Source organism: Aplidium turbinatum, chromosome 4 (genome assembly GCF_918807975.1).
Source record: "Aplidium turbinatum chromosome 4, kaAplTurb1.1, whole genome shotgun sequence".
Lineage (NCBI taxonomy): Eukaryota > Metazoa > Chordata > Ascidiacea > Aplousobranchia > Polyclinidae > Aplidium > Aplidium turbinatum.
Window position 1 is genome coordinate 27781256 of NC_137475.1, and position 26461 is coordinate 27807716.

Genomic DNA, 26461 nt, shown 5'->3' on the forward strand with positions numbered 1-26461 from the left:
GTGCAGTTTGAAAAAACAAAACATGAACAGCCACCCAAAACATCGATGCACTCTAACAACCACCTCAGTCTTATTTCAACCTAACAAAACCAAATACACGAAGCCGTTTAATCACAAATTGGAAAAAAAATGCAACGAAAGATGAAACCAACCAAATGTTTTTTCACAAACATCTTCAAACCTATTTTATCGTTCAACTGTTATTTGGACGGCGGAATTGAATATCTTAGTTTGTAACTCAACAGTAAATGAATGCAAACTTTGTTTTTGTTTGTGCCTTATTGTGGGGTCCTTTCCATTACAACATGTCGCATATTTTTAGTTTTAAAGCTTAAAATTAACCTAACTTGAAAGTTTTCATAAGCTAAACACTACATACTTTAGCTTGTATTATACCAGAAAAGCGTATCATGTTATTGAATTAAACGTCTAGTGAACAGTCTTATTTATTTTTTAAAAGTTTCTATCAGTTTTTCCCCGAGAATAAAGCAACGTTTTCTCTTCATATACCCAGTGCTTGTCATCGTTGTTGATGTCCAGTACATTGTTATTATGTAGTCCTGATAACGGGTTGTGTTAAATGAGATGTCATACACCCATGCCCATGTAGCAAATCTGCATTTGGACGTGATCTTTTGTCTTCCTCTGAAAAGCATATGGAAAAATTGTTGATGATTCCAAGCAGCAGAACATGTCTTTCAACTAGATTTTATCGAGATCTAATAGTAAGTTACAAAGAGCAGAAATAAATATCAAGTAGCACAACGAAGCAAACTTGAGTGAAATATTTTTGCTTATTTTTTTACAAAAAAAATTCAATCACGATAATAATAATTACAAGCCAAAAAACATCACAATCCTAAATTGAAGCTTTTACAATTCTTTTTTAGGTTGTTTGGAAATTTTATCTAAATTTTGTTTTATAGTGCACGATGTTTCAAGCAAGCACCCACGTAGGCCTGTATAATTTTGATACAAAATAAAAATTGCATTACGACAGTATTAGACTAGTCTACATGGCGTTTTATATTAGCAGGCCTACACCACCATGCGATAGTTAACTAAACCTTCATAACAGTCTTTTCTGTAAATTTTTAGTTTACAATTTATTGTTGAATAATGTAAGTCAGTGATTCCAACTCATGGGTCGCGACCCAAAGTTGGGTCGCCTGGTAATTTTTTTGGGTCGCTTGTTTTTCATGCATATTGTATCTTAGGCGAAAAAAAATAACAATAAAAAGAAAAATTTAAAACATGATGAGATCAATCAAAAAACTGGAAAATATAAACACAAGTCATGAAGCGTTTCATGTCGAGACATCGGAAAGCTTCGTAGCATGATCGTATAGTGCAAGAAGTTTTAACAATTTTCGCTTTTATTATTGTTATTATTATTATTAAATGTAAACCCAACAAAACTTTCAGTCTCAAACATAAATTAACTTGACAAAGTTACGGGATATATATTGTAACGTGCACTATATGTCACGAACGCTATGTCGGACAAACTATGACAAAGTTTTCCACACGTTGGACCACGCATAGTCTGGTGTGGTAAAACGCATCAAAGACAAAGCCCCAAGTGCTGTATGGACTCATTGCTTTCTCCACAGAGAGGCCTTTGCTGCAAAAAAGCTGCACGAAGTGTTGAATGATGTGAAGTGAGTAAACTTCATCAAAACCAGTCCACTAAATCGGCATTTGTTTTCGTCTTTGGGAATTCTGATTATTATCAAGTGACAAGCATTGTTGTTGCACGCAGAAGTGCGATAGTTGTCACGAGGTCGTGTCTTGAAGCAAGTTTTTAATTTGCGAGAAGAGATTGCTATCTTCCTGAGGCAACAGAACTGTGTGAGATTAGCCGAGAAGTTTTTGCAAGAAGATTTCAAGACAAAAGTTGCTTACCTTGCCGATATATTTGACTCTCTGAATTCTCTAAATTTATATATATGCAAGGCAACGGTTTTACCGTGATTGATCGCGCCGTAAAAGTTTCTGCTTACTACAAAAAACTCATATTCTGGAAAAATTATGTCACCAGAGATGAGTGCGATAAATTTCCTCAGCTAACGCAATATATCTGTGGTAATGAAGTTGATATTGAGCAAGCGATAATTAGACACCTGGAACAGTTTGCCAAAAAGTTTGTGCACTACTATGGAGAATCTCTAACACTTAATAACCAAAATGATTGGATAATTGATCCATTTGTTGGAAAAGATCTGCCTCAACTTTCCATTCATGTTGCAGAACAGTTTATGGACATAACTACAGAAGTAGCAAGCCGTATTTCCTTTGCGTCCTTCAAAGACAAATACCCCAAAGATTCTGCAAACATCTACTTTTGGGCTTCCATGTACAAAATGTATCCCACAGTTTCACAATTAGGGATTCAAAAACAGATTCCATTTGCAACAACTTGGCTTTGTAAGATTGGATTTAGCGCCATGTGTGTATTGAAAACTGAACAGCAAAACCGGCTGGAAGTTAAAGCCGACATGCGGCTATGCCTAAGCAAAATAACGCCTCGATTTCAAAAACTCACTGACAGCAAGCCAGCACAGCTATCTCATTAGTGATTTGATAAACATAATATTTTCGGAAAAAGTTACTGCTTTTGTAGTGCTGTTTGTTTGCAACACAATCTTGTATGGCTTTTAAAATATTACGACAATTTGCTTAGGTCGCAAGATTTTACCGAACTGAATTTTTTTTTTAAATGGGTCGCCTTAAAAACGAGTTGGGAACCACTGATGTAAGTAATTAATAATTGAAGTTGATGCCACGGTTTACCCGGTTGATACTACATTTAAGCAATGTTTAATTATAATTTTTGAAGTAATCCAGCTTACAATTATTAACTTAGAGTTACTAACGAATTATATTCTGTCGTTCTACTATGCATATTTTTGATGTAATAACATGAAATATAACGTAGGCTAATTGTTTAAAAGAGTTAATAAATTAATCAGTAAGTAGTTCATAGTCTGTAATTTTATAGATATAGTATCATATAATAAGCTTAAAATATTACTATCTTTTTATTGCAACAATCAATTCACCTTGCTCGGCAGCAAGCTCAATTCTGTGGAGTTAAATTCATAATAACTCTGCAAACTATCTAAAGATTTCTTTTGGACAATCATTCGCCTTGCTGTCATCTTTTTGATCAAAGATTTTTGCAATCTCAGCCGCTGGTGTGTGCATGGATGTATTAGGTAATTTTCAACTTTAAAGTGACAATAAGTTTACAGTAAGTATTCAAACATCGTCATGCAGGCATAATGACTCTTATAGTGTACTTACAATTGTTGAAAGAATCCACACGCTGTAATAAATAGCGCACACGCACAAATGTGAGTGATGAAGTAGATGTATATGACAAACTTCAAAGTACGGATCCGTACAATCTTCACATGCAAACGCCTTTCCCAGTGTTGAAAAGATGACGGAACGCATCGCAAGAACATGAAAGCTCGATTCAGCCTCAAGAAGCAAATCGCGTTGTAATGTTGTATCCGGTAGCATCCATAAGCAAAGAAAAAGATCTCAAACGGACAAATACAGAGCACGTCCAACCATAGACGATTCCATTTGTTATAATGATTGAAGATCTCTTTATAGTTGCTGATTGTACCTTAAAATAAAATAATAATTTTGAAAGGCTTGATCTTCCATGTTAAGGGTTCATATTATTATACAATAGGCTGCTTAATACTTATACCTTAGCTTTTTTCCATACGATTTTCACACTATTGGATTTGTAGAACTTTCGACCGTAAGAACACATGTAAATAACATAAACTATTTTACTTCCAACAATTGAATTTTATTGGACACGTGGAGTGATACTTGAAACAAAGCTATTATAGGCTACAGTAGAGTTGAATTATGTTTAAAAATAGCAATATAATAGATTCATAATTAATATGAAAAGAATATTATAACATACCATTTGGAGTCAAACGAGCTTTTCTGCATCGAATGAATATTCCAATGAGAAAAGATAAGTCAATCACCAAATATGAAAAAATTATATATATGAGACCTTCGGTTGTTCTAGAGTTGTAAGGCGCCGTTGTCAGGTCGTACGTAGCTGGAACAGTAATTCTACGAAAGAATTCAATAGAAAACATTAATGTTGCTGTATTGCTTGTTGCATGTCACGCTTTGAATGACTTAATAAACTTTCGTTTTTCTGCACGTTTACTTATACTTCTGCTCAATATCCATGTATCCATGCTGTGATACTTTAATGTTGTTCTCATTGGGTAAGTTCTACTCAAGAAAGGAGGGGTAAAACAGCTATCAGCCATATGCATAGCCTATTCATTAGGGTGATTCAAAATTGATGAAAAAAAATTTTTTTTTGAAATATTTAACTCTCACCCCCTAAAAGTGTGATGAGTAAAGCAATAATATGATACATTAAAAAAATTTTGTCCTACCTAAAGGATTAGTGGTGGCACATCCAGTTTCAATTTTTGCAAATTGGATGAAATTTATTAAAAAATAACATAATTATTATTATGTCATTGAAATGGTAGATTTACTGATTCACATTATTCCACAAAGGAAGAACAACACCTAAAACACAAATACATGCTAAAAAAAGCTATCAAAGCTAGAATACAACCTGACAAATTAACACACACAAAACAAACAACAAAAAATTCGCGTTTTTCTTGGATCAATAATACTTGATAAATATCAAAAACACTGTCTTAAAAAATCATCAAATATTTACAAAGATTCAATGAATGCAGAAATGTTATTTTGTAATGTACGGTAGATATGTGTTCAGCGTTATCACAAAGTTAATGCACATTATTGTTTTTCAATCTGGCTCACAACGGTATTCTTACACTGTCTGGAAATTTTTTTGTTGCTCAGTCACCTCTTGAAGAAGAAACTGAAATTGCTCTTCAGTCTCCGAAAGCAGCTTGTTAAATCGCTGTACCAGGGCCACACCTCGTTCGACATGATCGTTAGCCACTTTTAGAGCCAACACCTGTGTTTTAGCTTTGGCATAATCATCTCTGTCATCCTAAGTAATCGGATCTAATGAAAGGAGCTCATGTGAAATGTCTGGCTTATGGAAAAATTCCATAGTGTCTTTTGACATAAAGTCCTGCAGCTCTTTTTCAGCAATTCTGGACGGAGGTTGTTTTTGCCCTCCAGGTTTTGTTGCATTCTGAGAGAGCTCATCATTTTCCTCTTGGTTTCCAAGCTCACCGAGGTATTAAAAAAAGCCAGAGCTACTAATTCTTCTGACACGTACCGTACCATATGTGGTGTGAAAGTTTGTTTGAAGTAGCTTTTGAAAGACCTGAGCAGATATGTTTATACCCTAAGACTAAGAGCTATTTCATTAAATTAAGATCTTGTCGTGGAGCTTCACTTGGCAAAATGCAAGTAATCCATGCTTTCACATATACTAATGAAGCAAAGAGTCAGCTTAAATTGGCTGCGAAAAAGCCAAATCTTTTAACAGTACAATACCTTGGGCTTGGACATCCATCGAGTGTGGTGGAATGCACCTGGACAGCGGAAGGCAACCCCATTGTGAGGTTGTTCTCCTAAAAAAGTTATAAGCAATTCCAGCAGGTCTCGGTAATAATCTCGTGGGTGTCTTACAGACAATTGTTCATTTGCAAATGTCAACAGATCTGCACAAACTGGCTAGATGAAGTTATTGACATGTGCATCAGTTGGGCCTGGCTGGTAATTGGATTGATCAATAAAGTTCCATTTTTCGTGAAACCGCTTGAAGAGGCTGATGCCTGGAGCAGAGGACATATCAAATTTTGTTTCAAATGTGCTTTTCAAAATAAGTTCCATAATGTGATATCTGCAAGCAAAGTGAAGCAACTTTTCCTAAGTTTTTGCTCCAAGAGTGCATGCACCAGCGTGTTGGCCGGTGTTTGAGGCAGTGGTGTCAAAGCACATGGCCCTCACTTTCGCACTAACTTCCCATTCTTCAAGTGCATTAAAAACAGCAGTTGCCATTATGTCTCCAGTTCCTGAAGCAAGTTTCGGTACCCAGAGAAGCTTGGAAATGCTGTGACCGGAAACTGGTATTGGTAAATGGTCCACATGCTGCTTGCCTACCAGATCTTCGAGGAGCTTGCCATCCCAATGCACTTTTAATGGCTCATTAGGATTTTAGAATGGAACTGATCTTTTATTTCATTCATAATTAATGTTTAGTCGATACTTTTGTCAATGGTGTCTTATGGTAGAAGAACTTAGCCTGAATTGAGCAGGGTCTCCACCCACCCCCGCCACTGTTTCTGCTGATATATTACACAGCTCTCATGTCAGTGACCCCTGTGCGATCTAACGCAGCTGCAAGACCAGGTGATGACTTTTTCAGGCACTCTTTCTTCTGGTTTACGAAATTACTGCCATGTGCTTGTAATATTTACCCAGTTTTTGATATATTCTACAGTAGCATCTTGACCAAGAATTTCTGTGGTTCTGGTCAAAACGATGGTAGATTGGTAGTGTAACGAATATAGGAAAACTATGAAAATTTTGCATGGGCTGTGCCACCTCTAAATGATGTCTGATTTCAAAAATCTGTTGGAATACATGTTTTTGCATGATGCATCACATATCTAAGGGGTGAGAATGATGAAAAAAAAAATTTGTTTTTTTTGAATCACCCTACTATTCATATACAGCGAGCGCTGCAACAAACAACGAAGCCTGTCTTGTGCCGTTACATGGTTTTATGAGTTGTTAAAAGCTTTCAAGCTGATGTATTTTTGCTTTATTATTAAAAATATTTTATTGGGATTCATGGGAGTGACTCAGTCAGACAAATGTTGAAAATCTGTCTCCTAGTGTTTTATTAATGATGAAAACAAAACCTTTATTTTATTGAAAACATTAAATCGATGAAATACGCACGTAAATCCGTCTACAGTATTTCCTAGAATATTTCTTCCAAACGTGGTGTTAAGACTTTGAAGGCATAAAGCTGTTTGATTAAAGGAAAACCGAGAAGAACAAGTTGCCAAGACTTCGTTTCTCAGCGTACTGTTGCATACGTCGATTGCAATGTCCAATAGGTCAAGATCTTCTACAGCTCTTCCAGTGTAAGTTCGTTCTGCGACAAAACTTTACATTAAAAGGCATTAAAAAGCACCCCTTTGTACCAACTGATTTTGAATTGGTAGAACCATTTAGTGATACAACCATACCACCAGCGTAGCACATTGCATAGAAGACACTTAGAATGCAGTATGGTGTGCCACCGACACCAGACTATATGGTTTTATACCTCACCCGGTGGCGCGTCCCCTGGTATGAACCTGCCCCGGAAGCCTTGCATCAAGCTCAATAGAATTCGAAAAAGAGTCAATCGCTTCCATCAACCCCGCTTGTGCATATTGAAATGGAAGCGGTTGACTCTTTTTCGAATTCTATTGAGCTTGAGGTGACGGTTGGACTCCCTCATTGGCCTCCGAATGCAGCTCGAAGGAATGAACGGTTGACCATGTCGTTCATGAATGTCTTATTTCCAAGGCACTAAATGGAATGTATGGTATAGCAGCACTGGACGAAGCTACATTCAGCTGGCTTTCCATCACCTGCCCTGAAATCTGAACCATCTTGTCACACGGTAAGAGACGACCCGTAGCTGATTTTGTGAAGCCGACCTCTATCGTCGTTGCAGTAAGTAAGTGTCTTGATAAACCTACCTTGTCCAACCACGGTGCCGAACGAAGCCATCAAAGTGCCAAATAGTGCAGATACAATGCTGAGCAAGAATATATAGACCTTCCAAATCCCATAAAATTGTCCTTTAGGGTTTATTGTCGTATTTTTTATAAGCCATTTCATCCAAACATTTTCGTTTGCTTCCTGCAAATAAAAGCTAAGGTGAAAGTATACAAAGGATGCTTTACACTAACTACAAGGTCACTGTGATGAAATATCACACAAGAAACGTATCATCCTCAATGTCTTTTGATATTTTACAAGATTATTGAAATATTCTATACAGTGACGATGATAGTTGAACCATTTTCTCTTGCGTTGTGCGTCAACGACTTTGTGATATTATTACGCAGCATGCTATATTTCTCACTATCGTTGCTAGAAGAAACATTGAAACATTAATGATGATTAAGTAGTCCTACTGTATTAGACCTAACTTACTTAAAAAATTATTAGAAAAATGGAAGTGACAATTAACAACTAGTTAAAAATTTTCACAAAATCAATCTTACTTCGCTGACCTATATCTTTAATTGTCTATGATATTCCATAGCCTTAATTGTTAACTAAAATGATTTAGGAGCAAGTGTACACTGTACAATGTCCATGTAAAATTTACTTACGGCAACCTTCTCCTTAAACTTCAGATCTCTCACAACGCTTCCTGGAGTGTAGCCAGACGCAATTGTGTGCCTCTTTCTGTTTCGAGGATGATTTTGTTCAAAAAATTCCACTAACGATGGATCTGATACTGCAAAAAGTAGACCACTTTGAATTAATTTTCAGTATCTCATTGGATGGCTACTTTGAGATGCGATTTGGTTTGTCACATTTAGCAGATTTTTACGATCTGTCTGTCTGAAATTTTCTAAAAATCATATTTTTTTTATTTTGATGACACGTAATAATATTAAAGCTTTTTGTTCGCTGACCTATATCTTTAATTGTCTATTCTCTATTCGCTGACTCATCAGACGTTTTCTTTTTTTGATGACACGTAATAATATTAAAGCTTTTTGTTGGCTTGGCGACGCAGTAAAACATGGAGAAAAGTATGTTAAAAAAACGTCAATCAGACTGAGTGGCAAACATAATAATACATATTTCGAAAATAAATCAATAAAAACTAAACTTTAATTCATATCAGTCATATTTGGGAGTGAATGTAGTTGTATTAATTTAAAATCCTGATCATAAAACAACAGATTGCCATTAAAGTTTTCTGAATCAAATTTTCTTTGTTTTTTTCTATCCTTGTGATGTTGAAACTCATTGTGTAACCAACGGAAGGAAGGAAAAATATGTTAAAATGTGATTTTTGATTATTTCACTCTGATTACCAAAAAATTTGGCAAAATCTTGAAAAGGACAAGGCAGACAAAAATCCTTTCTTTTTCTCTTTCTTCTCTTTTTTCTCCTTCTTCCCCTTTTCTATTTTTCCTTCTTCTTCTCCTTCTCCTCCTTTTCTCGGAGTCGGGGTAGGACGGAGTCTGGCAAGGCACATACACAGCCTCCACTCATCACGATCTAGGGGGTAGTGTTGGTCATCTGCCACCGCTTCCTGTCATCATTTATTGTATCAACCCAGGTCAGGTTTTTTTTTTTGTTGGAAATGGAACACCTCAGCAATGATCCATTGCCGCTCCTTTAAACATGTCCAATCCAGCGGTTACAGCGGAGACGGTTAAAGTGAAGGATATCCTCAATCTTTGGCAAGCCCTGCCTAGCAAGAAGGCTGTCTGAGCTAGTGTACTGGATCTCTTGTGGTCTGATGTTGCAGATCCATCTCATCATAGGCGAATTAAATGCAATATACGTGTAGGTCGTCATTGTGACTGTGTTCTAGACGTACCTTGTATTTAGTTCGCCTATATATACTCTGAACGAGTTCAACAATCCACCCATTCACTCCGAGCTTCCTTATGGACCACCAGAAAATTTCTCTTAGGACCCGGTCAAAGTCTTCAGGTAAAGGCAAAATGGAGTTTGTTGTCTGCACCGAGAAATTTCTTCTGCAGTTGTCGGACAATGAAGGTGTCGTCGGTAGAGCCTCGTTTTGGCATGAAACCGAACTGCATGTGGTCAATGGATAGCCTACTGTGTATCTGATAATGCTGTCGAAAACCCTCTCAATCACTTTCGTTGCTCGGTCTAATAGTTTCAAGCCTGTGTAGTTACCTCTTTGTAAGGAATCTCCTTTACCTTTGTATCAGTTGATGATGCTCTCCTCCCAATCTTCTGGTACTGCACCCTCTCTGATAATACCAATGGCTAGAGCCATGATGTTGGATGCCTGTGTCGCCGGATGCTTTGAGCATTTCAGCTATGATGCCAGATGGGCCAGCTGCCTTTCTAGTTTTCATATTTTTGAGTGCCTTAATGATCATCTCTTTAGTGATGTATATGGATGGACCTTGGACAGAAAGTTCCGAGAACAAGTTGTTACGGTTCCAAGATAATTCTTCAATTAAGTAGCTTTTCGTAATATCGCTTCCAAGCTAAATTCTTACTCTTGTCATCAAGCAAGAGGTTACCGTCATCATCCCTTATGCATTTATCACTAATGACATCTTCATTTTCTTTTTACATCTGTTTAGCTAGGCAAAACATTTGGTCACTTTTGATATCTAAATCGTTTAATTTTTTGTTTAAATGTGGATTTTTTTGCTCGATATATGATTTGTTTGGCTATACTTTTGGCTTCAATGTAGTCTTGTTTCCTGTCTCCTTTTTTCCACTGCCTGAAACATCGCTTTTTCTGCAACAGCTATGTTGACGTCAGCATTCTACCACCAGGTTTATCTGTGCCATTATCAGTTCTGTAAGTAGCCGCATACTCTGCTTGCGGCATTATCGAGTCCCTTCTTCAGTTTGCACCAGCGCTCATCTATAGTTTCGGGATGTGCATCATCCAGTTCTTCCACGAAGGCGTGATGGAATTTCTATTAAACTTTGGGTTCTTCAATTTGCAAGTTCTCAACCTGGGCTTAAATTTGTGCCTAGTTGAGTGAAGAATGACGATTGATAAGTCGCATATTATCAGAAGGGGATTCTGGAGGGCGCATTCTCTACCGGGGATCACTTTTATGTCAACTCGTTTCAGGTTCTTTCTCCTCACAAGAATGTAGTCCAGCTGTGTTTTAGCTCCACAAGACTCGTAGGTTATCAGCTGACTATCCCTCTTCCTGAACCACAAATTATAAACTGTGAACAGTGGCAAACTCAAGTAGCCTATGCGTTCTCTCCTTGTGTTACGTGTACCATAAGAACGCCCAGCATGTACTTTCTCGTAGACAGCAGCAGCTTCCCCCTACATGTCCATTCCAGTCTCCGCACCGGATTAGAAATTCTTTGTTTGGGCTTTCCAATAAAGAAGGCGGCGACTTCACCATAGCAACGCAAATATTGCTGGATGAAAACTGTCATTTTCTAAGGAAAACTATTCAATTTATGAAATTTCAAGGCTTAGTATAGGTTGGTTAGGGCAGAGCATTAAGAGTTTCAAATAAGGATGCTGATGCTGACCGGTCATGTAGTTTAGCAGCTGAAAATTCCACTAGCAGTTAAAGTGGCGTTGTCTGCAATACATTCTACTCTTTAGATGTCACTGCATGGAAATGTGTGAAACCTGGTGCATGGCTCTACATACTGACAGCCAAACTGTCTTTGCGTTCTCTTGCCCGTTCTTCATTTACAGAGCAGGATAGGTTATTTAGCGGTTAAGCAATTAGAATAAACGATATTTCTACCTGTCATGCAAGTTGCTTTGGAAGAAACACTGGTTTGTTTTTTTATTCCAAACATTTCGAGACGAGGTAATGCCACTCCTTTGTATTGGGTTGAAGAAACTGTTGTCATCCGTCGAGTTATTTTCCCAGTTAAAGAGAATATGCTTGGCGATGTTGCAGATCTAGCAGCAATAGATTGTCTAGGAAGTGAAGCCATGACATCTTTTGCAAGCCTGTCTTTCCTAAAAAATAGAACAAGTTTTATCTTATAAAGTTTGCTTTTATTTTATAACTCATGAGAAAGTCACAGCAAACTTGTATAAAAAATACAATGATCAAGTAAGTTAAGTCTACTGTCTTGTTTTTGTGCAGGTGTAGTTCACTTGCTGATTTATCATAAATTTGTGTGCAGTTATTTTAAACCATGTGTATTTTAGTAGATATTTTTTGAATGTTCAAACTTAAAACAAAGGACTGTGTTTAACGTATTTACAGAAGAATAAATCAAGTAAACTTTGAGACATTGCACGACATAGGTGTTACAATTTCTTATAGTTTTTACACGTAAAGAGACTTTGTAAGGATTGATGACGTAGGTTATTGGGATAATCAGACTTTAAACAATCAAATAAATGGTCGAATAGTTCTACTTGTAAAATGATAGATGAAAATGCTTAAACTGACGAATAGTTCACCATTTCTAGTACGGTACATAATAAAATCAAATTTTTGATTATAAATAAAATTGTTCGACCATTTATTTGATTGTTGAAAGCTTGATTATCCCAATAAACTACGTCATCAATCCTGCCGAAATTCTTTACGTTTAAGAACTAGAAGAAATTGTGACATTCTGGGGCTCGTCCAGGATTACTGAAGATAAATTCAAGGAAAATCAATAACAAGCAGTCAAAATGACAGATATTGTCAAAACTGAGATGATTAAAGATCTACAGAGCATGGCCGAACAAATGAGCCTGAATAGCGAGAAGTCCCAATTTACGGTAGAAGAATATTGCAAGATAATGAACCAAAAAACTCAGCGATAAACTGACTAAAGAGAAGAAAAAAGAGCCGCTCGTGAAATAAGCAAAGCTGAACTAGAGGCTGAAAAAAGAACAGCGCAATTAGACGCTGAAGAGAAAAGACTCCAACGTGAAGCTGAGTAGAGAAGAGAGCGCAACTAGAAGCTAAAGAGAAAAGACTACAGTGTGAAGCAGAAGCTGAAGAGAAAATACCTCAACACGAAGCAGAAGCTGAAGAAAAAAGAACGAAGTGAAGCAAAAGAGAAAAGAGCACAAAGAGAAGCAGAACCTGAAGAGAAAAAAAACACCAAGACAAGCAGAAGCTGATGAGAACAAAGCACAAAAAGAAGCTGAAAAGAGAAGAGCACAACTTGATTTAGAAAAATTAAGAGGAGATTTCGAAAGCAAGAAGCTGGATATCGTTGAGCGATCTATGACTGTAAACGATAATGGTGAAAATGTTAATATGGCACCAGTTAGACGACCAGATTTTCCGTCGTTTGTCGATGAAAAAGATGATTTAGAAAGCTATTTATTAAGATTTGAACGATATGCTGGAATAGCAAAGTTGGAGAAGCCGAAGCCAAAGTGGGCTACTCAGTTAAGCATGGTATTAACGGGTCAAGCCCTAGATGTATATTCAAAATTTTGCAAGAAGATGCAATGGACTACGACAGATTGAAGTTAGCTCTGTTTAGACGTTATGATTTTATCGAGTACGGACATCGACAGAGATTCCGTGAAGCAAAGCCTGAACAACGTGAAAGCACAGGTCAGTTTATTGAACGTATATGAAGCCTTTTGCTAAAATGGTTTGAACTTTTGGGGGTTGAACAATCACTAGATGGATTGGCAATCTTATAGTTAAGGAGCAGTTTACAGAGTCCTTGGCCTATTCGAAAGATCTTTCTGTCCATTTAATGGAAAGAAGTCCAAAAACTTTAGATTATTTAATATATTTTAAATGATTTATTATGAAACCAACGCAATCGTTTGCTGTACAGAATTTGATGTCAAAATAAATATACACTAACCTACTACTTGCAACAGCTACTTTACAAGAGGCAATAACTTCGCCTTTTACAATCCATTCAATATCGGCTGAAACTCTACAATCGTTTTCAATATTCTTTTCATTACAACTTCTGATCTTCATAATACACAACTCTAGCAATAACTCTACAGTAGTAATGAATTGTAAACAAATCATGCAGCTATTTATAACAAGTTTGCTTGGATCAGAAGCTTCCAGAAACTAGGGTAATATTACATCACAAGTAATATTTTATCTTCTGGTCAACATTTGTTTTGATCAATAATAAGAAGTTTCCAGAATGTTACATACACATAAACTTTCTAGAATCAGATTTCACGATAACAGATTGCGTAAGAAAAGGTTACTATCGGTCAATAATCATCAAAACACCACAACAAAGTTATGCAATAAAATAATTCACCCATTCTAGAACAAAAATTGTATAGTCGGATTACGTGAGACTACGCATATTGATTGTGACAATAGGAAATGCTGAAAAAATTCACGAGTTCAGCATCTATAGATTCTAATCTATAGTTTGTCAAAGACTACATTGGCTTTCATACAAACGACATCGATTTAAACGCAAAATATTTCATAACAAAACAGAATCATCTCTAAAATGTAATTTTGTAAAGTAACGCATAATTTGTTAAGTCTTTTACAAGCAAGGTGAACAAAAGAATCCTATATTCCCTGAGCAAGCCCACCAAATTTTCTACTCATTGTCGGTCAAATGTGTTTGCTGAACGTCTCCGCGGCGGTCTATTTGCTATAAGGATATATAACAGTTTTCAATAGCAATTTTTATTGTTTTAGTACTGAGAAAATTAGTACGGTAACTAACATAGGCTACTTAAACCTTAAACAATACTAAATGGCATTCTAGATATCATCACAGCACTTACGACAGTTTAATTTTTAAAAAGTAATTGTTGTTGCACACAACCCTAAGTTCAAACGTAAAAATTACCAGATACCGGGCAATAAAAGCCTTGTCAAAACTGTAATGAGACGATTTGTTGACAAATGATTGCCTAGGCCTAATAATCAAAAGCAATATTACTTCTCAATGAAGTTGAAAAAGTCGTCGAATTTAGGTGCTTCCATTGGCCAAACCTTTGTCGTGCCTTTGCACTTCTGACTGACTGCGTCAACAAATTTCTTGGCACCTGCAAGCATTGTGTAAAACAATCAATAGGGTCATTGTTTAAGAATGACATTGCTTAGTATTCCTGCTGGTATATGATGCAATAACATTCATCAAAAACATTGTTCAGTCGCATAGCACGTTCAGTCGCTCATCTAACAGGAAGCTCATCCGTAGCTTCTTTTGGTGTTTTATAAATAATAATAATTATTCATTGATTTAAATTAGATTACTATCTTTGAGAAGCAAGCTGGTAACAGTCACAACAACTAAATACGCCCCGATAGCTCAGTTGGTTAGCGCGTGACTGCGTGAACAAAGAAACTTTAAGATGAAGTGGCGCTGGTTCGACTCTCGGGGTGTGCGCTTGAGTAACGCATTCTAAGCACTGCTCTATATTCAGCGGCACCTAATAGATGGAATAATTCCCCGGCAACAACTCTTTAACAAATCAGATACTTCACTTTGCCAATCTCGGTAACCGGCCATGCGTCAAAAACCTCTACAAGTAGGCTACGCGAAACTACCAGGCAGTGGCGGCTCGTGGTCTCAAAACATGGGGGGGCTGCATCAACCAGTAGGCTAACCTAATATAAATAATTATAAACCTGTACCGGACTGAGTTATATATGCACTGAGTTAGGGTTAGTAAATAGTAACACAGTAACATGTTCTTTTAATTGGCTGTGGTTTAATGTTTTTATCATTCAAAGTAAACTTTTGATAATGGCTTGAATTTGGTCAAGTTTAGGTGGTCACCAGATAAAGCTAGTACTATTTTGGGACTTGCTATTGACTTAGTTGGTTAGATCTATGCTTGTGCTTTCCAACCATAGCAAATTTGTTGAAATTGAACAACAAATGAATAAATGGGAGACATTTCCTTCAGGTGTTTTTCTGTGCATTTCCACCCCATACTTCCTCCTTTATAATAGTCCATTCCAAAATGTGTGACGTTTGATGACGTCATCATCCCAAAATGACGAATTGTGAAAGAGCACCAATAATTACAGTAATTGGCTTTACTTCACATCAAAACTAGTCTGTCTCAGTGACTTCTCAAAACACAGATCAAGTAAAGTAATCTAAGATCCCTTCACCTAATCACCGATAGCTTCCACACGCTTACCCTAAAGATTTACGAGAACCAAAGTTGGAATACCTGACCAGGGTCTGTTCTATTTGCAGTCCCTACAGCGCTTGTTCAGTGACGCTAGAAAACTTTTTTCTGAAAAACCTACGTCATAAAAAAAGAACAAGCAACACCGGACCTGCAGAATTTGCAGACCTAGAGTTGCCAATTAATTTTTGTAACACAATTTTTTTTTTTACAAAAAAAAATTAGTATTAAGAGTTTTTTAATTCTTCAAGCGAAATAAATTAAAAAAACATGGCAAAACTATCTATATGTAATATAACTCACATATGCACAAAAATGTTGGGGGGGGGCTGCAGTCCCGCAGTCCCTTATGACGAGCCGCCACTGCTACCAGGTATAACCTATCAAGAGTTAAGACTTTGTCAGTCCGAGGATAAAGATTCAAAACCAACAAAACCAAACCACCACATTGCTATAAGTTTTAAATACGTATCGCTTCCTTGATTAGTTAGGTATTTCTTCAAATTTAACTTTAAAACTAGATTTTAAACGTTCTATTTGCTTGGCTTATTTTACATATGAAATTGTTAATTGCATTAACTCATTCTAGTTCAGTTGTTTTGGTTTGGTTCAATGCAGTTTGTTTTTAATTCTGACCAATACAGCGAAAACAATACATAGGCCCATCGCCCTAGCACAGCGGTCTAGAAAAAGGTAAAAACGACAAAGCGTGAACTTTTAGATGTGCTTGAAACAAAAATTGGATAATAACCTAATAACAATTTGGTATGGTCGCAATAAAATTTTAATATTTTGGGTACTGTAGCTGACAGAATATAGGCCCTTTTGTGATGGATTCAACGCTAGAGATGTATCTCAAACTGTGTAAAAATCTGTATCTCTACGTCCAGCCGAACAATAAACACGACAAATTACGAGTTCATGGAGCTTTTTTCATACGAAGAAACGCTGGGTCAAGATATCTCCCAGCTGCTAGCTAAGTCGTTTGCCTTTGTGAGACACAACATTTGTCCCGTCTATTCTCTCCTGTAATGAATACTTAAAGGGCGGGGAAACCCAAATTCACTTTTTGCGAGTTTTTTGTTTCAGCGTGATGTCATTGTGTACAACATGCGTTTTAGCAATAAAAAAGTCCAAATTTTGTTGCCCTCGTCTCGCTAAGGCCGCTTTTGTTTGATACCCGTTTGCGAGGTCTCGTTGCGCATCAAGCTGTGATTCTGTTCGCTGTGACGTCACAAGGTACATATAGTTGTGGCCAAAAGTTTAAGACCAGACTTGATTTATGACGATTTTTGCATTACTTCAAAATACTGCATCATATATTGTTTCAGTTGCATCATCTTTATGCATCATCTTATATCTGATGCAGTATTTTGAAGTAATGCAAAAATCGTCATAAATCAAGTCTGGTCTTAAACTTTTGGCCACAACTATATGTACCTTGTGACGTCACAGCGAACAGAATCACAGCTTGATGCGCAACGAGACCTCGCAAACGGGTATCAAGCAAAAGAGGCCTTAGCGAGACGAGGGCAACAAAATTTGGATTTTTTTATTGCTAAAACGCATGTTGTACACAATGACATCACGCTGAAACAAAAAACTCGCAAAGTTAATTTGGGTTTCCCCGCCCTTTAAACAAAGTTATGGTGCCTCTTAAACTTATTGTCAGATCTGCTACTGATAACCTTTGATTCATTTGCAACGCTGTACCCAATCAACGCCATCTATAACAACGAACAGTGATTGATTGATTGATTGAATCTTTATCCTCGGACTGGGAAGAAAACTTCTTGCAAAGCTTAATCTTGGGAGTTTCGCATACTTGTAGAGGCTTTGAATCACTGACGCAGTCCCGGTCACCGAGATTGACAGAGTGAAGTTCCGATTGTTGAAGTCTTGTTGACGGAGAATTATTCCATCCATTAGATGCCGCTGAATGGAGAGCAGTCCTTGACCTGCGTTGCTCAAGCGCACGCCCCGAGAGTCGAACCAGCGCCGCGTGATCTTGAGCCAGGCGCGTAACCACTGAGCTAACGAGGCGGTAAACATAGACCACTACTTTTGCTTGAATGATTATTTATCCAAAACTTCTCAACATAAGGCACAAGGCTGTAGATAACGCAATCATTAACCTATTTTCTTTGCAATTTTGGTTAAATCAAGTGTCATACGTTTGTCCCGCCTAGTTTTTCCAGGTTTTTTTTCTTACTACTCCAAGATGAAGTTGTATGGATTGCACAGAGAATGGGCTGCCGTTAGAAGCAATTAAACTCTGACCTCAACTGCAGTAATACTCCACCACAATTGTAAAATTGTTTTTCGATGCTTGATAGAAGATTGATCAGGCTATTTTGTGTATATTTGTTTTTAAGCTTTTTGTATGATTTTAATTTGTAGTAAAATTGATCAACAATATCCACTTTTCTACAGTAGGCCTACAAACTTCTGCCAATTTAACGATATCTCAATCTCATGCTTACATTCGGGGTATTGAGAGAGAACTTGTCGGAAATCATGCTTGTTGAGAACAAATACATCGCAATTAGTTTTGCATTTGATAGAATTGATGCGAGGTAAATCAAATGCAAGAAGAATTTGTCCAAACAACTTTCCAGGATGCATAAGCGCAATCACGCCTTGTTCGTCAGAATCCAAGACCTGGTGGAAATGTTGCAATGCAAAAAGAACATGGTGTTTAGAAGGTAAAACTACTGATTTTGGCTTAATCTTTCCAGCTTGAAGGTGTTATTGTCAATATATACAACTTTGTTTTGCGCATTAAGATATTTTTTACAACTGCTACGGGTTTAAAAGGCTGAGCATTTACTGTATGTTCAACTTAACATGACAACTGATAAGCGGAAAAGGCGATTGCAATTATGTCATTTTAACCATAATATTTTATAATCCAATGCTAAGCTTTATTCTAAATCTGATACAACACCTCAACACTTCCATTTTGTAGATAGCACATTTCGTCGGCAATTTCCCCAGACTTCTGAACAAACTGGTTTTCCAGATAAACCATTGGCCTTGAAACTAAAGCAAGGTTTCTGTAAAATGCATCTCCAGTATTTTGCAACAAATCAGCCTGAAACGTCACATCATAAATCAGCTTACACGTTTTAAAACTGTGGGGCAATGACACGGGCTTATTACTATAACATGATACGTCCTTGGTTTTATCTAGTCTTTTTGGCATCATACTACTAACGTCTGACAAGTCAATCCGGGTAATGTAGAATTGTAGTTAACGTTAGGTCTTAGAGTTAGACCTACGTTGTAGGATTCATTTTAGATTCAAGGCGGGTTTAGGCGTGCATTTACGGGTTTGGGGAAAGAATACAAGACGCGCTGATACCGTTTCATTTAACCTCGAATGTAATATCATCACAGAGCAATTGAAATAATCTGTTAGTCACTAGCAATAAAGTCTCACTTTGTGTAGCAAGGTGTGAAAAGTGGCCTCGGCAAAACTGGCTCTTAAAGACTCCGGTAAAAGTTCTAAAAATCCACTGGCGTAGATGTCTTCCCCCTCCCATCGATACCAAATATATTCAAAGTAACTTAAACACATATCTTTCACATTGTCTGACACTTTCATTCGTTTCTGAAAAAGAATTAGTTAGGCTAATAAAACTTAATATTATATAAACTTAATTATATAATAATAATTAATATAGCTTCCTTTAACACTAAACACTGCTGAGACCATGAATGGAAATAGCACCCCACACCATTTTTTCTTTTTTTTTGGGACTGTTGGTCTCATACGGGTAGGTCAAAAATCTAACTTCAATGCTTGTCCCTTCTCTTTGAACTGTGTTATCCAGAACAGCTCAAGATATTTATCAAAAATTCTACCTTAAAAGAACGAACATTGCAGTTGGTTTGAAATACAGTGGTGCAAAATTAATACTGTGGTACTGTACCAGTATCACTGTACCAGTACCCATTCCCAATCCTGTACAGTCCAATCACCATATGAGCATCCCATGAACAGTGCCGGTCTTAGCGTATTTCGGGCCCTGTGCGGAATATGTTTTGCGGCCCCCAATGACAATGATCCAATTCAGTAGCGTAGCTAGGTAGCCTACTTTGAAAGGGAAGGGGGATTTGACAGCCAGCGGGCGAAGCCTGACAGCGTGATCGCCGTAAGCGACACCCAGCGGCGGGGGTCTGGGGGGCATCCCCCAGAAATTTTTGATAAATTACTTTGAATTTGGTGCATTCTGAGAGCATGTGCAACAAAAATTTGTGTATGAATATTATATGTGATTTTCCTAACCACGAATATTTAGTGAAATAACTCGAAACACGAATTTCAACATAAACAGGCTAATGTTTGTTTAAATTCAAAAACTGAATTGGCATAGGTAAGAAAATTGCTATCGCTATTTCTGCACTAAAAATTGGACTAAAATCGCTTTTCAGATTTCAACAATCAGCAAATGTTTGACTTAGGCCCAAAAACCTTTCGCAAATCAAATTGAAAACTTCTGACCGTCTGCACTAACTTTGCTGTAAATTCTCTTCTGGTGAGCCTACTATAACCAGTGAAATAGCAATGGAATCGGGAAGTAATACTCTAGCGCCATGTGACAAATAAAAGTTCAAAAAAGCAACCGCTAGATGGAAATAGTAAGTTTTGCGGTTCGGGAAATTGATTGCGCAAGACAAGAGAGGTAGGCGAGTGGTTACTGGCTTTTTTTAATTTGGCATGCAAAACCTCACTTCACATCTATGGTTGTTCAAGCCTGATAGAGTTAGTTAGCTTGATAGAGTTTTAGTCATGCAGAGCGAATCAAGATATTTGAAGAATTAGGAAAATTGCAGATCCCGTGGTAATTTATATTGTCCCATGGACCAACATCGTTTTTGGGATCCACTACGCCAAGGTTTGGTGGGTATTTTAGATGAAACTATCTGAAAATAATCAATAGGTATTGAGGAGCTAACAATGTCAAATGTAATTAAATTTATTTCAAAATAAACATGCAATTGAAAGATTTGTAGCCTAGTATCCACGAATTTCTCCAACTGTGCAATTACGCATTATGGATTTTTCCGTAAACCGCTAAATCCTTGCTCTCAATCACGATTTTTGTCAGTATGTTTGAAGTTGTCCCAGTTTTCAGCTGAAATTAATTTTTTGTAAAGTAGACGCAAGTAGCTAGAAGTGATTACAACCAAAAATATATATATTCAGAATTAGAGTGGGTGAAAAAAAATATTTCGTGTTTAGGAAAAAAATTCGTGGTTAGGGAAATCAGTGATACTGTAAAATGGTGTTGTCCGGTGGCATAGCAAAAGGATAAGATCATGTTTTCTTTGGCATTTTTCGGATTACTACATTTTACTGCATTACTGCATTTTCTGAGTAAATTGCGGCCCCCTAATTTGCGGGCCCTGTGCGATCGCACGGTTTGCAAACCCCAAAGACCGGCACTGCCATGAAGGACTAAATGCGTTCATCTTGTCAGTCAGGCAAGGTTTTTTTTTCTGGGTCGATACGCTTTCACACTAACTTCACATAACTTTCTATTGACTTTTTGATACTTAGAATATCTGACTGACTAAAACTGATGAAATTTCCTTAAAAATTCTCCTTTTTTTTCACCAAGAAGTATCTTCAATATCTTCCTATCAAGCCTGGGTGAGGTTTTGCGTTCTCTTCCACTCTTTAATTTTTTTGGTTTCCATACCTTCACCATCATTCATTTTCTTTTTAATTTGATCAATATTAGGAGCGGAGAAATTTTGCATCTTTGCAAGTCAGTTTTTTTTTTAAACTAGTGCTCTACAAGAGCATCTTCATTTGTCCCTTTTTGTAGGGACTTAAATCACTAAAATGTCCTATTTTTAAGCGTTTAAAGCTAAAAATACAGATTACTGTGTAGCGCAAAAATTAAAAACAACTTTCATTCTTGTATCTTTATGAATAATGCTTTTTCTATAAGGATAAAAATGATGTTTGCATAATATTATTGTATTGGATTAGCCATTATAAACTATTACTGCATCTTATTAGGAATTTTGCGACAAATTTTGATTTGAAAAACAAAATGGCTAATAACAAATTTGTCCAGTAAGCTGCTGTACCTAGTACAATATTTCAAAAATGCCAATGCGTGACTTGTTGTAAGGGTACACAAGACAAAAAACTTACTACTTCGTTTTGAAAAGCTTGATATCTATGAATGAACGTGGATCTTTGAGCATCAATATTTGTCAGCATTGACGTCATTCCTCCCATGGTCATACCGTACAGAATTGACATTCCTAATTAAACCGAACAATTCTACTAAGTCTTATCAACAATACAAAGAAGCAACCGCGAAAATCATGGCCTTAACTAGATAAATTTGATAAACGCATTTATTTTTTGCATTTGCTATCTTTCTCAAAAAATTAAGAATTTGAAACGTTAAAAGGTCTCCGCAAAAATTTTTCGTTTTAACTACTTCTGATAAGATTGTTAATTAGACTAGCGTAGGCAATATGTCAAGGCTGGACCATGCCGAAATGGTGCCATTACGTTCTCGATTACTCTTTTGGCTTTGTTTATAAACTAATCTGTTGATGTCGCAACCATAAATGGCCAAGTAAGATAAACTCCTCATCATCATGTATGATAGATTCTGCAATCCCTCGTACATCAAATTTGTGAAGACGTTATTGACAATATCCCATTTAACAATTACCATAAGAATTCGATAGATTCAGTTTCGCTTTTACCAGCATGATCGTTGCTTACTTCACAAATGCAGATACTGTAATAACGATCTGTTTTAGCCTGATGCTGCTAGTTCGCTGTGTGACTGGGTTTCACTTTTAGCGGCATGATCGTTGCTTACTTCACAACTACTGCTACTACCACCGCAAACTAGCAGCATCAGGCTAAAACAGATCGTTAGTATCTACATTTGGTAAGTTACCGTACCATAAGATATTTTACTAAAGAAACAATTAAGGCTCCAGCATACCAACTATCATGGCAAAGATAGAATAGATCTTTTCAGCCACCGTAATAGCGTGGATATCTCCGTAGCCAGTGGATGTAGCTGTGGCCGATGACCAATACAAACTTGTGACGTAAGGGTTGCGTAGAAAACTTACTTCGCTGTCCAAAACAACTTCTCTGTCAAAATTTTGACCCCAGACCCTTTCCAAAACATCTGTTGAAACATTGTAAATACATTTTTTACAATTTAAACAAACTACATACGAATTGTAAAATCGCGAGGCAAGGGTACATACTTTCGTGGTCACATCCAGTGTACCTCGTGCAGCGATGAGGCTCAGAGGTTGTAAGGCCGAAACGGTGTGCCACTGTCTGCAGTTATGGACGCTCTTGGCTTATGCCGATTGCGCACTTTACTGGAGACACCTTGCTGTTGCATTGGGCATAGCTCACTGCTCACGCTTTGGTAAGGTTGGCGAAAGTACCAGTTTGTGGCTCTTTGCGTGCCACAAATGGAAAATTTTACTGTTAGAGTTATCCTATAATGTTAACTTATTGTCGGATTTAACCAAATTTAGATTTTACAATGCTTATCCGGATTTTAACTTCGCTTTAGATTAAGTTGAAAACTGATTTAAAAATTTTAAAATCCGGACATCTCTGGTAAATATTACGCATTGACAACCTATTTAGCAGTAATGCATAGTTTCAGGTCAACAGAAGCTGAAATGCAAAAATGAGTAAGCCCTTCAATGACAGTGCTCCTCTCCCGATCGGAGATCAGGGTTTGGGGTACACATGGCCTAGGTCAAAATTAGTAATCTATTCATTTCAATATATTTATTCTTGCAACCCAAACAATGTCTATAGCGTAAGTAAGTTGATTAAGTGGTGCTGCATCTTGGTAACAAGCTTTAGTGAGTGGCACTTTTATTGATGAAGAACATCCTCGACTGCTGCTGTGTTTTTAATTTTAATCTTTATTGACAAAAAAGGAAAAACAATCAGACTCACACATGTAGATGGAAAAGACTTGCATTTTAAAAAAATGCTTCACTGGTTTACTTACTTTCTGGTAGCTGAAATATCCAACTTGAGTTCATGCATTGACTCAAACTAAAGGCTTCTTCGTCAGCGCGACGACAAGCCAGGAAGAACCATCCCCCAGCCAAAAGTTGTATAGTTAGAACTGATAAGATGCAATACTTGATCGAACGAAAAAGAAATGTGCTGGAACCTGGCTCTTTCTCTCTCAAACCTGTCAATCAAGTGCAGGGAAAAACAAAAATGCTTACTGTAGATATGCTTTAAGCTTAAAAATGCTTAAAACAACTGCCTTTTTCTTACTTTTATAATGCTCTGACAAACATCAACACGTAATTTGAAAAAGCACAAAATTGTGTCAATTTATGGCTCAATTAAAAGGTAGCCCAGGAAAAGATCTAAAGATAGATTTTGAGGAGGCAGTAGAGCTTCAGATAAGCAAAAATTCTAATTTGAATCAACACTAATAAAATTAAAGTGCGAAAATGAAGCTATGTGGTATAAGAGATTTAGAGGCTTGCCTCTAAAAATTGTTGACAAATTTTGCCTTGTTTTATTCGCTCTTTGTACACTATATGTGGTACAAGTACAATACACTTTTCATTTCGTGACGAGCACTTTGTATTTGACCAAAATCATCAAATTTAAAAGTAGATTTTGTAGAGGTTAGAGTACAATAAGGTTTAGTTTAAAATTAAATTTCAAATTTTTTTCCCCCCATGTCAACGCCACTGCTGTTGCATAACAGGGAAATTCCAACAATATTTCCTAAGTGTCTCCACATTTTTCTATAGGTTAGTATTCAAGACATATTTCATCTCATAATTCTATTAACACTGGAGGCTAGTTATGTATAACCAGTGAGTAAACAACGTGTTTACTTGGAATGTTAAATTACTTTCTCACTTTTTAGCCGCACAAAAAATTCTGTTCCATGGCCAGTAGTTCTCGATTTTTTTTTTCTAAAATTTACTGAACTCACGACACACTTATGACGATTGATGACATAGATGCGCATTAGAAAAGTTGTGTAATCTACCGTAATAAGTCAATGTTTTTCTGTAAATTTTATCAAAAGTTGAAAGTATAATTTTTGAGAGGAATTTCTTACATTGTTTATTTTTATTCAATATCTCGTTGTCACAGTTATGGCAAAACTATATGAATGCTACTAGGCTGCTGACTAACCTATGCATTTCCAAATTACGTGTTGACCAGCAATTAGCTGTAAGCATGAATGATCATGTAAATCGTCGATTTTTTGTATTTTTTCATGTAACTTGGTAAGTTATTGAAAAACACCTGCTAAAGCGATAAGGCCTCAAAATTGTGGAATGCTTCTAGTTTGAAATTCTCCTATAGGCCTACATTTTGTTTTCCTTACGAGTTATTAATCAAAAAAAATCAATTTTATATTGATAAAAACCATTGCCAAGACAAGGAAATTGTTTCGGCTAAAAGTAATATTTCGAAATTATACAGTAGTTTTGTTTCAATCAGTTCGAGTAAGCAAACGCTTTACTTCTAATCGATTTGAAAGTTACTCACCTATATACCACAAGATGAAATGTAGTCGCAAGAACTGCTTTTGTCGACCAATTGATTGATACAGCTCGTCGCTTCCAGGTAGTATCCAATAAAGTTGACCGAGAGGCAGAAAGGTTATCATATCCAATATTATAGCAAAACTTTTGTAATAAATAACCCTGACTTTTATCAAGTTTCTTTCTTCCACTCCGTTGCAAATATTACCCATTCTTGCCCTTAGTATGACTACAATCATATACAACAGATCTGAGCTGGTGTTAATTGTGTATAAGGTCACGGAAGTTTGAAAAAAAAATATGTAGGAGTCAGAGCAGAGAGTAATAGTATGATAAATTATGACAAAGGAAAAGTAAGCCCGTAAAAACTCATTGTAACGAGAAATAGTATAGCTACAAAAGGAATAAGGATTGCCATGGTCTTGCAGTTCAAAGCCGCTGTGAGTAGATTCCCGCTCGTACATTGATCTGGCAAGACTAGCCTTTCTGGCACTCTGCAGTTGCTTTTGAAATTGCACACTGTCGCTTCTTTCGTCCTGTACTTGTTTTACTTCTTCCATGACGTAACAAGCCTTATTTCGTTCCAAAAATGAAGTCAAAAAAATTAATTTTATAACTTTTGCATATAAAGTTTTTAAATATTTTTAAGCAGTTGTTTTGCATTACACCATTAATTACAGTAACATGTGCCAAGCAATTTTTCAGAGCAAAATTGTTCATGCGTTCATATCAATTGTTAAAGATGGTCTTAGTGCTATACAAGCACCCAAACACTTGTACGTCTTAAAAATACTTGCGGCTGCAGAAATTCTTGTCTTGTAACTTCGTTTTTTTTTCAAGAAAATTTGGATTTCTACATTGACATCCAATTTTTTACACCATTTATTAAGTAACAGTTACACTAGAAATGGTGTTTATGATGCAACAAAACAAGTATTGCAATACTTAACAGTGCGCACATCTCATGGCGGCCTCCAATCAGAATTTCTTATCTTGGTTTTATTTGTTTTTAAAAAACAAACTTTTCTGTGTTGTGAGTAATAAAAAAAGGAATCACAAAAAATGTTGGAGTGGTTGTGTGTTTAGTACAAAAGAGTTTGTGTTAATTCCAACTTTTCG

At 36.6% G+C, this 26461-nt stretch overlaps 1 protein-coding gene across 3 annotated transcripts in view; it reads right to left on the reverse strand.

The window, feature by feature from the left end:
• LOC145768545 (uncharacterized) overlaps positions 1 to 26150 on the reverse strand; it is a 73674-nt gene extending 47524 nt beyond the window's left edge. For 2 of the 3 annotated variants that reach the window (XM_082580056.1, XM_082580057.1), the window contains exons 1-15: positions 25347 to 26150; positions 23824 to 24012; positions 22777 to 22968; positions 21960 to 22072; positions 19230 to 19400; positions 18735 to 18881; positions 18271 to 18448; positions 14584 to 14689; positions 11478 to 11698; positions 8352 to 8479; positions 7710 to 7872; positions 6916 to 7114; positions 3953 to 4110; positions 3307 to 3637; positions 511 to 645 (exon numbers count right to left, since the gene is read on the reverse strand). In XM_082580056.1, the coding sequence (XP_082436182.1) occupies positions 511 to 645; positions 3307 to 3637; positions 3953 to 4110; positions 6916 to 7114; positions 7710 to 7872; positions 8352 to 8479; positions 11478 to 11698; positions 14584 to 14689; positions 18271 to 18448; positions 18735 to 18881; positions 19230 to 19400; positions 21960 to 22072; positions 22777 to 22968; positions 23824 to 24012; positions 25347 to 25902 (2987 nt within the window). In that variant the 5' untranslated portion in view covers positions 25903 to 26150. The remainder of the gene's footprint in view (positions 1 to 510; positions 646 to 3306; positions 3638 to 3952; positions 4111 to 6915; positions 7115 to 7709; positions 7873 to 8351; positions 8480 to 11477; positions 11699 to 14583; positions 14690 to 18270; positions 18449 to 18734; positions 18882 to 19229; positions 19401 to 21959; positions 22073 to 22776; positions 22969 to 23823; positions 24013 to 25346) is intronic. The other variant, XM_082580058.1, reaches the window with a different exon arrangement.
• Positions 26151 to 26461: the final 311 nt, after the last annotated feature.